General features: G+C 39.1%; 1 protein-coding gene across 1 annotated transcript in view; it reads left to right on the forward strand.

Annotated features, from left to right (window-relative positions):
* Positions 1 to 15,709, forward strand: part of LOC134535497 (26S proteasome non-ATPase regulatory subunit 12) — a 30,942-nt gene that overhangs the window by 4,501 nt on the left and 10,732 nt on the right. Inside the window, exons 2-6 of the mRNA XM_063374630.1 lie at positions 1,942 to 2,125; positions 3,495 to 3,731; positions 6,403 to 6,543; positions 7,486 to 7,622; positions 9,356 to 9,580. Coding sequence (XP_063230700.1) covers positions 1,961 to 2,125; positions 3,495 to 3,731; positions 6,403 to 6,543; positions 7,486 to 7,622; positions 9,356 to 9,580 — 905 coding nt within the window. The 5' untranslated portion in view covers positions 1,942 to 1,960. The remainder of the gene's footprint in view (positions 1 to 1,941; positions 2,126 to 3,494; positions 3,732 to 6,402; positions 6,544 to 7,485; positions 7,623 to 9,355; positions 9,581 to 15,709) is intronic.

The following is a 15,709-nucleotide window of genomic DNA, read 5'->3' on the forward strand; positions in this document are numbered from 1 at the left end:
TGGTGAAGCCTTGTGTAAACTGAGGAAAAGTTAGCTTTGAATCCAAGCTTCGAATCTAAAAACGTCATAGTTATGGTGCAGACTGATATTACAAAGAAAGACTGTTGTGCAACAATGGCATAAGCGAAGTTTAGAAAAAAATGGCATGTTTGAGAGAATAAAATGCCAAGTTTAAGGGCAAATAATTTAAAAAAAAGCAAAGGTGTGGACTACTACACCTTAAACTACTAATTGTTGAGTGGGCTCCAGCCCATTGGATAAATGTTTACAGTATCTTAATACCTAGATTTGTGGTTATAAAAGCAGACTGTAATATAATTAAAATAAAGTCTACCAAACAAAGACAGTAGACAAACACTCATCTAGGCACCTATACTAGTCACATTAAAAAATGACAGGTGATTACTCTTAATTGTAACACTGACTGCCAGTGTATGACTTTAAACATTTTCCCTGTTCATAATTAAGTACTTTAAGGCATAGAAGTCCACAGCGAAGTAACCCAGCTTATTTTTAAATTATTCAACCTTACACTTGCCATTTGGCTAAAAGTGATGACTTTCACACCATATTAAAAACTCTGCATTAAGAAAACTAGATCTCTTCATCACGATTCTGATGAGCAGTAGAACATTCAAAAATAAATACTTTAAGGTGTAGTAGTCCACAAATAAGTACCCTGGCTTGTTTATTAGTTATTTGCCTTTAAACTTGGCTTTTCATTCTCTTAAACATGTCCATTTTTCTCAATTTCACTTATGCCGTTGTTGCACAATGACCTTCTATAATATATTAGTCTGTACCACAACTATGGTTAGTTTTTAGAATCGAAGCTGGGATTCAAAGCTAACTGATCTTTAATTTTGAGTGCTAGGCTGGAGGGATTACAGAAAAATAAATGGTAGCAAGTGTTGTGGCATGGAACTTAGAGAATTGCCCAATTTTCTGTCAGATATTTCATTCTATGGTAAAAGCATGGGTACTCAATTGTATACTCAATACATGTATACTCATACAATGTATATATATGTATACATGTATACTCAATTGTACTATCACCAGTTTTTTATATACTCATATTTTATTTCATCACAATGTTCTGTTATTCTGAAAGGGATATATCAGTGTCATTGTAAAAGTTCTGTCAGAACCCACACATGGTTTCCGTTTGATGGTTTTAATGTTGCTTAGAAGCAGTAATTTATAATTTAGACTGGTCTATTTAGAATGAAAAAAGTTATATGGTGTGAAAATATTATCAATTACTTCCAATCAACTTATAATCAACTAGCATATTGCTACATTTTTATTACAACTACTTTTAAGTTTCTATAAGTACATAATTTCCAAAGAAATTATTTAACTAGACCCTGCTTAAAAGAAAACTACAAAGTCTGAAGTTTTTTTAATTTTTTTAACCTTATTTAAAATATTTGAAATTTTATTTAATTTGCTACAATTTATTTACTGTACTTCATCCTCCACTTTTTGTGATGTAGTCAAGAAAATGGACATTTGTGTATTATTTTACATGAACATTTGAACAGTACTCAAAACAAACAACAAGGTACCTTGGAATTTTGTAGATTTTATGAAAATATTTGCTATGAGCTGTCCGGTGATTGCCACGCCAAAGTCTTGAGAATGTATGTAATGGTAGTAACATGTGTCCATGATTTTCCTCCTGCCTGTCCTAGTATTATTCCTCATGGGGTGATTGTGGGATTTAATTTTCTATTTATAATATAATACCTGCTGGAATTAGCAACAAAAAAAAGTCTACACAATCATAAACCATATTTTGGAATAGACTGCATGTGTTTGCTACATTATGAATGTGATTCAAAATGGTTAGAAATCAAAATATTTGTTTTGGTTCCTCCCGTTTCCTGCACTTGACTACTTCTAGTGCATTGCTTGTTATCACGGATTATCTTCCAGGGAGATCACGTTGGTGAAGATGGCTGACAGCTTAGCGATGGATTCCGGGCGGATCGTGAAGATGGAAGTGGACTACAGCGCAACGTGCGACGAGAAGATACCGGAATGCAAGAAGATGGCGGCCGAAGGCAAGATGCACGATGCGCTGGACATCCTCCTATCGCTGGAGAAGCAGACGAGAACTGTAAATATCACTAGAAACATTCCTGTCCGTATTAGTTTTAAGTGTTGTGTTCTTAATTTGGGAGAAAGTATAGTGGCCAGTTATTTGGTAGATACTGTTGAATTAGAGCGATGGCCCTTTCTTTCTCACCGAATGGACATAATTGTAACCTGTGTTGTCTTGTGGAAAGTGCACTGCTGTGTGCTCTAATGTTCCTGACTGCACTCAACGTCTGGCACGCTGGCGTTCAAGCTCCGCGCTCCGTGCTCTGTGCTCTACGTGCCCAGATCTCCGTGTGCGCGATGGGCGCGGATCAGGGAAGTCACGAGGTGGAATGTAACTAGAATGTCATGAAACAGCTGTGGAGCTGGAAGACAAACATTTCACGTTGCAGCAACCTTTGGTAACTTTCACTTTATTTTTTTTTGGTGCCTCACTTAAGTTCATAGTTGCACATTAAATATAAGTAGTCAGACCCTATCTACTTAAATTATCTCTGAAAGGGTTTTAGTTTCTAGTATTAAAAAAATTTCTACCAATAGATGTATTTTATGTAACATTTGCTCAGGTTAAATTTAACTTACTGCATAAAAAATCACCCTGATAAGTAGAAAAAGTTTAAAGAAAATATTTTTGGAGGTCGTGTAAAAGTTGTGAAATTGGTTCGCCAGGTTTCTGTAGACAGCCTGTGTGTGGCACTCGGCGGTCAGTGTTGAGCAGTTGAGAGCAAGGCTGCTCCGGGCTTCCCGTGCTTCCCGTGCTGCGAGAGTTGCTAACACAAAATGTTCTCAACACAGTTGCACATTAATCTTGAAGAGTGGTTTCAGTTTATTTTTTCAAAGGCAAAGACTGCATTTGAAACAACCATTTATGAAGAGAGCAGCTCACAGGCTGATTGCAAATATGTTTATGTATTATATATATGAATAGGTCAACGGCCATGTGAAGTCTTCTGGTTCTTGTCCTGTCACGAACTAGATGCTTCTCGCGCTCCCCGGTTGCGAGACAGGTTGGCGTAGAGGACGAGAGATTCCCCGGCTTCCGCTGGTTCGACAAACACGTTCTTATGTTCCGATCTATATTTCTCGAACTGTGCACGACCCTAAACAGTGCCTCACACATTTATTTTCGCTGTGTGATGGACGATGGTTCAAGATGGTACCGCAGTTAATGTTGTGTGGAAAATTAGCTTTTATTTGACTCTCAGATGAGAGTTTATTTTATTGTAACAATCTCAGCTAACTAATACAAAATTAAATGTTAAAAAAATTCATTTTTCACTTACTTTTATGAGAAACCTAGGAAAATAAATTGTATTTTATAAGTCACCTTTTTGGGAATGTTTGGTAAGAAAGCCTGTGATGTGCAAGTCGCGGACGGTGTGTCGCAGGGCGCGGACATGATATCCACGGGGCAAGTGCTGGTGGCCATCGTGCAGATATGCTTCGAGGCCAAGAACTGGAACGCCCTGAACGAGCACATCCTGATGCTGTCGCGGCGGAGGAGCCAGCTGAAGCAGGCGGTGGCCAAGATGGTGCAGGAGTGCTGCTCGTACGTCGACCAAGCCCCCGACAAGGAGACCAAGGTCAAGCTCATCGACACCCTGCGGAGCGTCACGGAGGGCAAGGTGAGTGCGCCCCGTCCCTCGGCCCTGGAGCCCCAGAGAGTCATAGCAGGTCTTGTTAGGGATGGGAAATCTGGGGCAAATCAGTGGAAAGCTTAGTTTTTTTACTCTTTATCATACAGTTGTAAATGTAATACATATTTCCTTTTAAAATTGGTTTTGACCTAAAAAAAAAATTAGATATTTACGTACCTCCAATTTACCTCAAGTGACGTAAATTGGATGTATGACTCCAAACCTTAGTTTGAATCATGATTTAAAAATTTGGGGGTGCATTGGTGCTTAAACAACAACAAAAAAAATTCACTTCCATTGGAATCAACTGCTACATACAAACTTTTTTTTTTTGTTAATTCTATTGGATGCATTATGACAGAAAATATATTTGTTTTGTTGGTAAATGAATAAATGAAGACACGTGGGTCCATCTGAAGCATCTGTACAGTCTTTTACATAAAGGTACAATTGTCCAGGAATTTGGGTTGTTTTATCAAGTGTCATGCAGTTAGAAAGATAATTGTCGAATTGGTGAAGTCAGAATAAAGTTGGTGTACAACAAAAATTAAATAATAATAATAATTTAAGTTGAAATAAGAAACTTTGATGAATTAACATTTCTTTAAATATTTGAGCACTACTGCTGTCAACTCAATTCTTCTAGTACGTTATAGTGGTAAACAGGGCATTTCCAATGGTATTCCAGTGGTATTTTGTGTAATTATTTATCGCACCTTACACTCTCTTTCACCGACTCTGTGAACTTGTGTCTCGGTGCTTACAACTGGCTGCAGGTAGTATTGCTTTGCTGTCCTAGTTTGCAGTTAAAAAGAATTTTTAGTTCTAATGTCTTGACAAATTTCAGGAATACCTCATTCTGTACTGTACTGTACAGACCTGTGCTACTTGTGAATATGTATTTGGTTAGCGATTGTTTTCGATTTCCTTGATTACAAAATTTGACATTAAATCAGTGCTAGGAAGATGCTATGTGTTTTAGAGCGCAGACTCAACAGGCAACTAATGAGCAGGTGCTTAATCTTTCCTTGTGTGAAAGCATGTTAAACAAGTTAAGACACACGTTACAATGACAAAAAATTTTTGTAGCTTTCAAAGTTTGCTATTTGCTCTTCAGATAGTTCAATAATTGATAGCTTTATTTTAATACCAAGATTTAATGGTACTTCATAAGGAATTAAAAAAAGGGGGCTTTTAGGAATTTTGTTCCTTCATAGTTCCTATTTTGTGAATATAAAAGCACTTCCAAACAAATTCTTGCCATTTTCAAATAACATAATAAACATCTTCGTATGAATGCCTTCACACTCAACACTGGTTAAACAGAATATGTTGTTTTAATGGTTTGGGGTCGTCCATTAATCACGTGATTTTTTTTAGCAAATTTTTAACCCCCCCTCCCCCGTAGTGATTTGTGGTGAGGTTTCAGACAACCCCCCCCCCCCCCCCACCCCCAAATATATCACGAGTATTTTTGGTGCAAAATATTTTTGAAAAGTTCGGAATATTATCTTTAAATATAGGTATAATTTAATTTAATTCTGGAAAATTAAGCACAGTGATAAAAAATGTCCAGACACACATTTAGGTTGCAGGTTTATTCTCACTGGCATAAAAATAATAAAGGAAAGGATTATATGTGATTTACGCATGTATTCGGCGCCAAAATCACAGTCTTACTAGCGACTGGCAAGCCGAGCCGGGTGGTTCATGTTGCGGCATGCGGGGATATTGTTGCCTGGCTAGGGCGAGTCAAGGTCACGCGTCACTTTTCGGTTTAGTAGAAATCGGGCGGAAAAAAAATACACGTGATATCTCTCTACACCCCCCCCTCCCCCCTTGTGATATTTCGTGATTTTTCCCTCCCCCCTCCCTCCCCCCTTTCGAGCCTCACGTGATTAATGGACGATCCCTTTGGAACTCTTGTGTATAACATAAATAGTTGAGTTAGGACATTTTAGTGATTAATTTTGCTGTAGACCTGGCAGCTTAATTAAGGAGTTGCTCCAATTATTGGAATATCAGACCACCTTTGAAATAAGGAGCTGTTACGTAGCTGGTCTTAGTGGTAGAGTGATCCTGATAAAGTGACCATGTTGGCTAATTGGTCAGATTGTGTGTCTCCCACCACTCATCATCACTGATCATCGTTTATAATGATGAAAGTTAAGCTTTAATTCATCCCTTACTGATAACCATTGTCCCAGTATGAGCATTGATTATTTAGGATGTTGGTTTGTTAGCAGTCACATACTAAAACTCACAGCATAAACCAATTGTTAGTATTGTATAAAAATCATTGTGTTTTGTTTTAAAACCTTTCAGCAAGAAAACTTTGAGCCAAACATGTGCTTTCAAATTTGCAATTATATGCAGTCATGTTAAAATTATATATAATTATATATATATATATGTTATAATTATATATTTTACCTAACTTTATAATCTATCTGAATTTTAAAATTTTAACCTTTTAGTCCCAGTTCACCACCAGAATTATTCGTGTAGTTGTCGTTAGGCAAAAATAAGCCAACCATAATGTTTTATAGGTTAAAGTGGAAGGGAAAGGTATCGTATTGTCAGTTAAATAGGGACCAGATGCCAAAGATGGTCTTGTGTACTACTCACAGGTTGTGTGCTGTTGTGTTGGTGTGTCCAGATCTACGTGGAAGTGGAGCGAGCTCGCCTCACGCACAAACTGGCCAAGATGAAGGAAGATGAAGGCAACATCATCGAGGCAGCGAACATCATTCAAGAGTTACAAGTGGAAACATACGGATCCATGGACAAGAAAGAGAAGGTACGTGCCTATTAGTAGCGTACGGAAATCTCGCAAACAGCAATGTCACCGGATGACATCGAAGCCATTCTCAATATGCTACAAAACCGTGAAATAGTTTTTCACAAAATCAACGAAAATTCACCTGAACAACCGGTATTAACATTATGTAATATTACCAAGTGAAAAAAAAGTTACAACAAAGAGCACACCTAATTTTTTTTTCCAGTTTAAAAAAAAAAGTCTCTTACGTGTAATGATTCACCATGTGGTAGAATTGCACCATACTATTTGTTATAATCATGTGAGGGAAAAATAATGAATTATTCTCCATGAAATAATAATAATAGTTTCCTTTAAATGAGCATAAGCCCTAACAGCATAACATACTTCACCTTAGCGCTTAGCCCATTTAAGACAAGGAAAACCATCAAAATAAAAAAAAAAATTAAAAATGAAATAAAATGTATGCATACGTATCTACGTATGCTCGTCAGAAGTTATATAGAAGTTATACTTACTTGGCATAAATTAACTAAATTTAATTTTCGATTAAAATTATTAATAGAAATTAAATAATACTAACAGGACCGGAGGGATAATTTAAATAAGGTTAGTAAAGTATAAATTCAATTAAAATAATATTCAAATAACGCCCTGACCGCAGCTGCAAAATTTATCCTCCACTACATTATTAATTACGAGCCATGCCCCAATCGCGACCTTGCGGTACTACGATCACACTATGACTATTGGACGACCTGACTACCTGCCATGTCTTAAAAATTTAAAGTGTTAAAAATATAATAATTTTAAAGACCTGAACTTATGAATTGTGTTGATTGTGTTGTTTTTGTATTGCGGTTAAGTAGCTGCAGGTTTGCCACTGTAGAGGTCTCTTGTAGTATTTGAAGTAAATAAAATTATTTACTTATAGAATGTGAATTTTTTTTTTGTTTACAGGTGGAACTTATTTTGGAACAAATGCGCTTGTGTCTGGCCAAAAAAGACTACATCAGAACACAGATCATATCAAAGAAAATAAACACAAAGTTTTTTGATGACGAAACAACCCAGGACCTTAAATTAAAGTACTACAGGTAAGATTTGTATCAGTGATTTTGTGGGCTGTTGTTGAATGGTATTAGCTAAACAATTTTAACTAATTCAAAATATTAATTATGGTGTGGCTGTATTGGTTCAACAGTACTGTCATGCTCTAAATGATAGTTGTATTGGCGTTAGGTACAAATTGTTTGCACTGTATAATAGGAATGTAGGCAGCCTTTGCCATATAATTTTTCTGAGTCCATTTAAGTTACCCAATGTGTAAAGATTCCTGTTATCTTCATCTTCAGAACTTTGTTTTTTTATGTTGCTTGTTGTCTGTAAAGTTTTACAATTAGGTTTTTAGAGGTAGATGGCATGAGTCTCCGACAACGTCGGACAACTGACAAACCTCGCCACTCGGTGGACGAGACGTGCATCTTCCACATGCAGTGTTTGTGATGCAGCAGCATCTTATCATTCAGGTGTTCGTAACAAGTAGCTCAGCCAAATGAGTTAACACTATTTTTAAAAGAAAGATAAATTCAAGAACGAATGTTACTTTGTTTGCCTTAAGGTCCATTTTCACTGGCCATCTTGGTAATTTCATTCGTTTGCATTAGTGTTGTTTAGGAGCCATTCCTGTAGATTGGTCACAATTGCTCTCTTGCCTTTCCGAAATGTTATCTAGCATTAGTTAACAGTCGTGCCGGCGTTTGTAATCTTGTTCATTTCGTACCGACCCAGGGACCACCCTGCTTCGTAAAGGACTTAATTAAAGATTTAATTTGTTTTTATAATCAGAAATTATATGTAGTTGCATTCTGGTATGATGTAAATAAAAGCTGTTTATTCTTTTGAGAGGTATTTGTGCATTTGCCTCATGTTTTATGATCATTACGGACATTATTTAATGCTCTTTTGGTATTTCTGATTAGTTTTTTTCACCGGTTTGCTGGCTTGCTTGCTTATTTATGTTTTTATGTGCTGTTACGTATTTTTAGGCATTGTTTATTATGTTTCTTTAATTTGTTAATGTATGTATATGGTAATTGTTCTAGAAGTTTCTAGATCATTTGTGCTGATGCGATCGTTTTTTCTGTATATGAGTATTTAGAGAGGTGTATTTGGTGCGTGGGTAAGTAAGTCACCTGATTATGCATGTGCATGTGTCCCAGACAAAATGCAAAGTATATGAATATAAGGTGTGTCAAGTCACTGAAAGTCTACAAGACTGGGTTGATTTGTTCAAAATGTGAAAAGATACATTTTTTTAGAACAATTTTGGAAACTGACTGTCAAAAAATGTGTATCAGTTGTGGTATTTTAAAATGATTTTTAGAACTCATTGAAACTTTTTAAACTGATTTAGCTGAAAATTAGCTCAAATAACATGTTGTAAATAAGCAAAAAATATCAACTGGAGAGTAAGTTAACAAAAAAAAAAATATCTACAGCAAGATGCTCATTTTTCTTGCCTCCCATTGATGATCATCAGAAAGATTGCTGGTCCAACAGAAATAAAATGAAGCTGCTCCTAAGCTTGTTCAAGTAACAATATAAATTAACTATCATGTTACGGTATTTTACGTTGGGGGAATTTTTCCATTTTGTAATAAGTTTTTACTGTTGAATGACATACTTTTTAACAATTTTTATTTTTGCGATGCTGGTAAATTGAGGTGCCTCACGTGACCCGGTGTTGGAGTAACGTGGAAAGAGTCCAGTGGAAGGGAGACGGTGTTGCGAATGCGTGAGTGTTGGAGCCGAGCGTGATGCCCCGCAGGCTGATGATCGAGATGGACCAGCACGAGGGCTCGTACCTGGCAATCTGCAAGCACTACCGCGCCGTGCTGGGCACGCCCTGCGTGCAGCAGGACGCCGGCCAGCGGCACCAGGCCCTGCAGCACGTGGTGTGCTACCTGGTGCTGGCCCCGTACGACAACGAGCAGTCCGACCTCACCCACCGCGTGCTGCAGGACAAGCTGCTGGACGAGACACCCACCTACAAGTATGGTTCCGCTCTCACTCCGTCCCTCCCGCTCTCACTCTGCCCCTCTTCTCATCCGTCCCTCCGTCCCTCTTCTCCTCCGTCCCTCCGTCCCTCTTATCCTCCGCCCCTCCCTCCCACTCCGCCCCTCCCGCTCTCACTCTGCCCCTCTTCTCCTCCGTCCCTCTGCCCCTCTTATCTCCGCCCCTCCCTCCCACTCCGCCCCTCCCGCTCTCACTCTGCCCCTCTTCTCCTCCGTCCCTCCGCCCCTCTTATCCTCCGCCCCTCCCTCCCACTCCGCCCCTCCCGCTCTCACTCCGCCCCTCTTCTCCTCCGTCCCTCCGCCCCTCTTATCTCCGCCCCTCCCTCCCACTCCGCCCCTCCCGCTCTCACTCTGCCCCTCTTCTCCTCCGTCCCTCTGCCCCTCTTCTCCTCCGTCCCTCCCGCTCTCACTCCGCCCCTCTTCTCCTCCGTCCCTCCGTCCCTCTTATCCTCCGCCCCTCCCTCCCACTCCGTCCCTCCCGCTCTCACTCCGCCCCTCTGCCCCTCTTATCTCCGCCCCTCCCTCCCACTCCGCCCCTCCCGCTCTCACTCTGCCCCTCTTCTCCTCCGTCCCTCCGCCCCTCTTATCTCCGCCCCTCCCTCCCACTCCGCCCCTCCCGCTCTCACTCTGCCCCTCTTCTCCTCCGTCCCTCCGCCCCTCTTATCCTCCGCCCCTCCCTCCCACTCCGCCCCTCCCGCTCTCACTCCGCCCCTCTTCTCCTCCGTCCCTCCGCCCCTCTTATCTCCGCCCCTCCCTCCCACTCCGCCCCTCCCGCTCTCACTCTGCCCCTCTTCTCCTCCGTCCCTCTGCCCCTCTTCTCCTCCGTCCCTCCCGCTCTCACTCCGCCCCTCTTCTCCTCCGTCCCTCCGTCCCTCTTATCCTCCGCCCCTCCCTCCCACTCCGTCCCTCCCGCTCTCACTCCGCCCCTCTGCCCCTCTTATCTCCGCCCCTCCCTCCCACTCCGTCCCTCCCGCTCTCACTCCGCCCCTCTTCTCCTCCGTCCCTCCGTCCCTCTTATCCTCCGCCCCTCCCTCCCACTCCGTCCCTCCCGCTCTCACTCCGCCCCTCTGCCCCTCTTATCTCCGCCCCTCCCTCCCACTCCGCCCCTCCCGCTCTCACTCTGCCCCTCTTCTCCTCCGTCCCTCCGTCCCTCTTCTCCTCCGCCCCTCCCGCTCTCACTCCGCCCCTCTGCCCCTCTTATCTCCGCCCCTCCCTCCCACTCCGCCCCTCCCGCTCTCACTCCGCCCCTCTTCTCCTCCGTCCCTCCGCCCCTCTTATCTCCGCCCCTCCCTCCCACTCCGCCCCTCCCGCTCTCACTCTGCCCCTCTTCTCCTCCGTCCCTCCGTCCCTCTTCTCCTCCGCCCCTCCCGCTCTTGCTCCGCCCCTCCCGCTCTTGCGCCGCCTCTCCCGCTCCGCCCCTCCGTCCCTCCGTCCCTCCTCCCGCTCTCATTCCGCCCCTCCCGCTCTCTCCCCCTCCCGCTCTCTCTCCGTGACGCAACACATTGTGGTGTCTTGACTACACCCCACATTTTTAATTAGGCGTGGGAAACAAAATTAACTTGCCATGAAAGGGACAACATAAAATCATTGGAAGATAATTGCTACATTTGCATCTTGTCAGTTCATATTCGGTTCACGTATGATAAGGGCAATGCATGAAACGGTGAAAGAAATCGATAATTTTTGTCATTGCAACCTAGTCGACACAGTGAGTTACATGTTTGGCAGGTCCATGATGAAGGAGTGCGGTGGAACTTGGTGGGTCTGACGTCCTTAAGAGGCCGTGTCAGTAAATTTTTATTTCCAATATTCTGGTCTAGAAGTTCTCTCTTTTAACAGTGAGATTTAGTGGCTTATTCAACCGAAGTAACTGTAACCGCAGCGCGTGATAAAGCTACTATACCGCCAGATTACTCGACGAAAAATGTATCTGGTTCCTCGACAATCTGAGAGGATGACAATCTGACCGGCGGCTCACTAGGAAATTGCGGATGCAGGGATTCAGAATCAAGAAATCTCACATTTACAACTGTAGTATGAGTCGTATCTAAAAATTTTAATACTTTAAATGTATCGGAATACAATTAATCTTCAAACATGTGGTAATTATTCTTTATCTGGATGTAATATTCCGTGAAAAATAATGGTAGTTGACATTAAAAAGTATACGAAATTCATAGTGTAACGTTTTAAAAGGATAATAACATAAATTCTTATGCTTAGATATTGCATATGCATTACACACAATCTAAATACAATCTCACTTAAGTCAGACTACCTAATTTTTTTACAATGCACCATCATACAGTTTAACAGAGGTAGGAGAACCTCTTATCGATGTTGTTTCAAAGAATCTAAATTTACAAATATTACTATTTATCTTATTATGATATGTATCTTTATGAATAAGAATTTACAAAAAAAAATGAATTGATTACATTACACATTACAAAAGACTAAAACACTAACAAAACTTAGTTTTATATATTGTTGTAGCATATTAGAAGACGAAATAACTCACTAGACTAACATTAAGAGGGCTGTATCACAAATTTACTTTACAGAGGAGAAAATATCTTTTAAAGATATTTCATTACCTCATTGATTACATAATACTGCCGTTGATGTGATCGTAGATATAAAGTATTGAAAAATTAGATTTCATTATGTTTATGTAAATATTTAGAAAACGTTATTGCTTATAGATGCTCATTATTTAAATAATAAAGAATCTTTTACTTTTATGTACTGGACAAACAAAATACTTATAAGTTAATAAGCTTAGTTGAATAACATCTTCAATTTGTATTGAATTCAATGTACAAATTGAAAATCATGTACAATGAATGCAACTGATTGAATTCAATAAATATTTGATCTTGTGAAACGGCCATAATGGTGATGTCGATAATTATAGATGCTCACATGCATTTTGAGAGTCCTTATAAAGCCTATTACAATTCTATAAGTATACATTAAAATGATTTTAAAATAGACATGTGTAATATAATTAAAACTTGTTTAAATAAGATCATAACAAAAAAATGAAAATCCTTCAACAGTAAGTTATGTTTTATAAGATTTTAACAAAACACACATACCATAAGAGAATATTAATCATGCCACATAATTCAACACAAAATATTCATTCCAATAGGCGCTACGTAAAAATAACTTCTATTTTTATGCTGATAACTTTGCATTGTTTTATATATATCATTATTTCTAACTTTTAATATTCTCCACACTTTAACTGAAATTAAGTATTTTCAGAGCCTTAGCAAATGTTGGTCTGTACCACATACAGTTCGTACGATATCTCTACGTGAAACACATACAGTTCATTATTTGTAATTTTAATTATATTTCCATGAACATAATGAAATTAGTATAGGGCCTAGGTTGTTCACTGTTGAGTACTTCTGAAGTATTTTCATTGTGAGTTAACATACATACCAAATGCCATTCTTCCAGTAAAGTTACAAAGAAGACAACAAGATAATATATGTATAATATATATAATATGTATAATATATATAATATGTATGTAGTACCATATTTTAAACCCCTATTAAATGAATAATAACTCAATCTCTTTTCTGGACTATTAAGTAATAGTTTTTGATTACTGTTATTTGTAACTTAAATAAAATGACAACTAACAAATTAGTAAAATATATAATTACGTGCGATATAGTGTGACAGTTTTACTTGGACGGCAAACGAATATAATAAAATGTCTATGACAATGTTAACTTTACTCATTATTATGGAAAGAAACAAAATGGGCAGATAAGCATATTCTACGCTGACATTTAAAAATGCTCAATTCAAAATGAACATTTCTTCCCGATGACAAACAAAAAAGTTGTATGGTCGCGAATAATACATTCGTATGGCGTCACATCAGCGGAATATTCCCTTGGCATAAATGTGTGAAGTCTGTGACACAAAAACAAATGAACGAACAGCTTTTTTTTTATCGGATGTGCAATCGGAGACCCTTGTGGTGGTTGAAGAGTGTCAGGTCGGTCGCCAGACCAGATAGTGAAAGCTCAGGGGCTTAGGATAGAAAAGGCCTATCTCCAAATTATTAAGTATAAATGTTGTCATGAAATAGTTAAAGACTTGATTACAACCAGGTTTTTAAACCCATCATGATCATGAAGACACTGATCGGAAGGTAATGTACAATACATTTCAATGGCTTTTTCAGTTTTTGCTAAATAATTATAAATATAAGCAAAATTCCACTGTATCTGGACAAATCAAAATATTGATTATATTTTTTTCATCACAGAAATAATATATGATATGATAACTAAATTTGAAAAAAGCGGTTATGTTAAATGTATTGTATACTTTCAGTAGGCAAAATTTCTGGCCCCTACCTCTTATAGACTTTGAGAAAAACTGCCTTTTAAAATAACATTGATATAGATAGGAGCGCAAATTTGTGACACGGCCTCTTAATGCACACCGTCTCAGCTATACGAGATCACCACAAGAGGAAGACAGTGGGAGACCAGCAGTTGAAAGATGATCTTTTAGTTCACTTTGCGAAACACAGTGAGATTACATTTGGCATCATATTTCTTTTCCTGTGCCAGATTCTAGTAGTACGTACAGCAGGGTTTAGTTTAGGTGGTATCGGTTGTAACATTTTGCAAAAATGGTAATCTCATGAGGAATAGCAGTCTCGAGTATCTCATCATGTATAGCATGTAGCATTGCACTCACTAGCTTGTATTAGTAAAGTTTGAGAAGAATAAATATAATGTTTTTATCATTCAAGTGTATCAGCTGGTTATATGGTGCAAGGTCATAGAGACTTACTTTTCATACTTTTATGAGCAATTAGATGCGTTTAATTATAATTTCGTATCTTAAGTGCCAGGGCGGTGCTGCTGCTAAATTTCAACGTTTGTTTTCTTCATCTTTCAGACTTCAAGAACTAAAAGTTAGGCCCCAGATGAGCTGCGCAGGCCCGAGTGGTCCATTTGTCTGCGTAGTTCCCATGTTGCTACGTACTTAGACAAGGAGATCGCTAGGGACATTCTTACGTTACAGCATAAGACTGGGAGTAACGATCGGCGAACGTGTGATTGTTTTCTGTAGGACCTACCTTGTAAACAACATGTATGTTTTTTGTCATGAGGAGAATAGAAGTCAAAATTAATTTCAAACACATTTGAATTCAACCAATAACTGTTATCCGGGAGTTTAGTAATCTTTAACAGGACTCTACACACCACTGTCTGCAACTTCAGCTGGGTTACTTTTCAAGTGTTTTCTGTACATGCAAGGAACAATCTAGGTCTTAGCTTGTCACGATTGTGACTTCTTACAAGCAGTTTATAATCTTAATTATAGGTTTCATATAAAATATTGTAAACTGTATAAACTAAAGGGCCTAAGGTGTTTCTAAGTGTGTAAAAAATACAAACAAAAAAAACTTGATACAGCTTTCTACAAAATGGAATGTCTGTACTCAAAAATTATCTAATGTTCCGAGTATACATATTAAAGTATGTGGAGTAAAAAACTGTTTAGATTGAGAAGGATATTCACCTTGCGTTTGTGGTGCTTTTCATTTCATCACTTGTGAAATACAGTAGAACCCCGATTTTGCGAACACGGATTTAACGAAGACAGCGATTTAACGTAAAGGTTTTCAGGAACCATCAAAAAACACCAATTTATTAAAATAATAATATATGTTTCCAAAAAATTAAAGTAAATTGTAACGGAAACTTATTAAAAAATACACTCTGTGGTGTCAGTAATAGAATGGAGGTACTATATATTAATATGTGCCTTTGCATCATCTGTCCAAACATGAAAAATAAAAAAAATTGTTCAAATTGCTTAAAAACTCCGGGCGCTGTAACTGAATTGCGTAGGTGCGTGCCATTGCGCGCGCCTGGATAGATAGACTGTCCCCGACACATGACGTCATGAAGGGTTTCTTTGTCCGCATCCCCCTCCCTCTCCTCTATCCTTGGCTTGACTCACCACGTTATCTTTCAATCACGCCCGCATAGTAACAGTGCTAGCCAATAATCACACGTTTCCAAATATTCCCTTTCCCATCCTCCAGGTTTTTT

The sequence above is a fragment of the Bacillus rossius genome, chromosome 8, assembly GCF_032445375.1.
Source record: "Bacillus rossius redtenbacheri isolate Brsri chromosome 8, Brsri_v3, whole genome shotgun sequence".
NCBI classification, from domain to species: Eukaryota; Metazoa; Arthropoda; class Insecta; order Phasmatodea; family Bacillidae; genus Bacillus; species Bacillus rossius.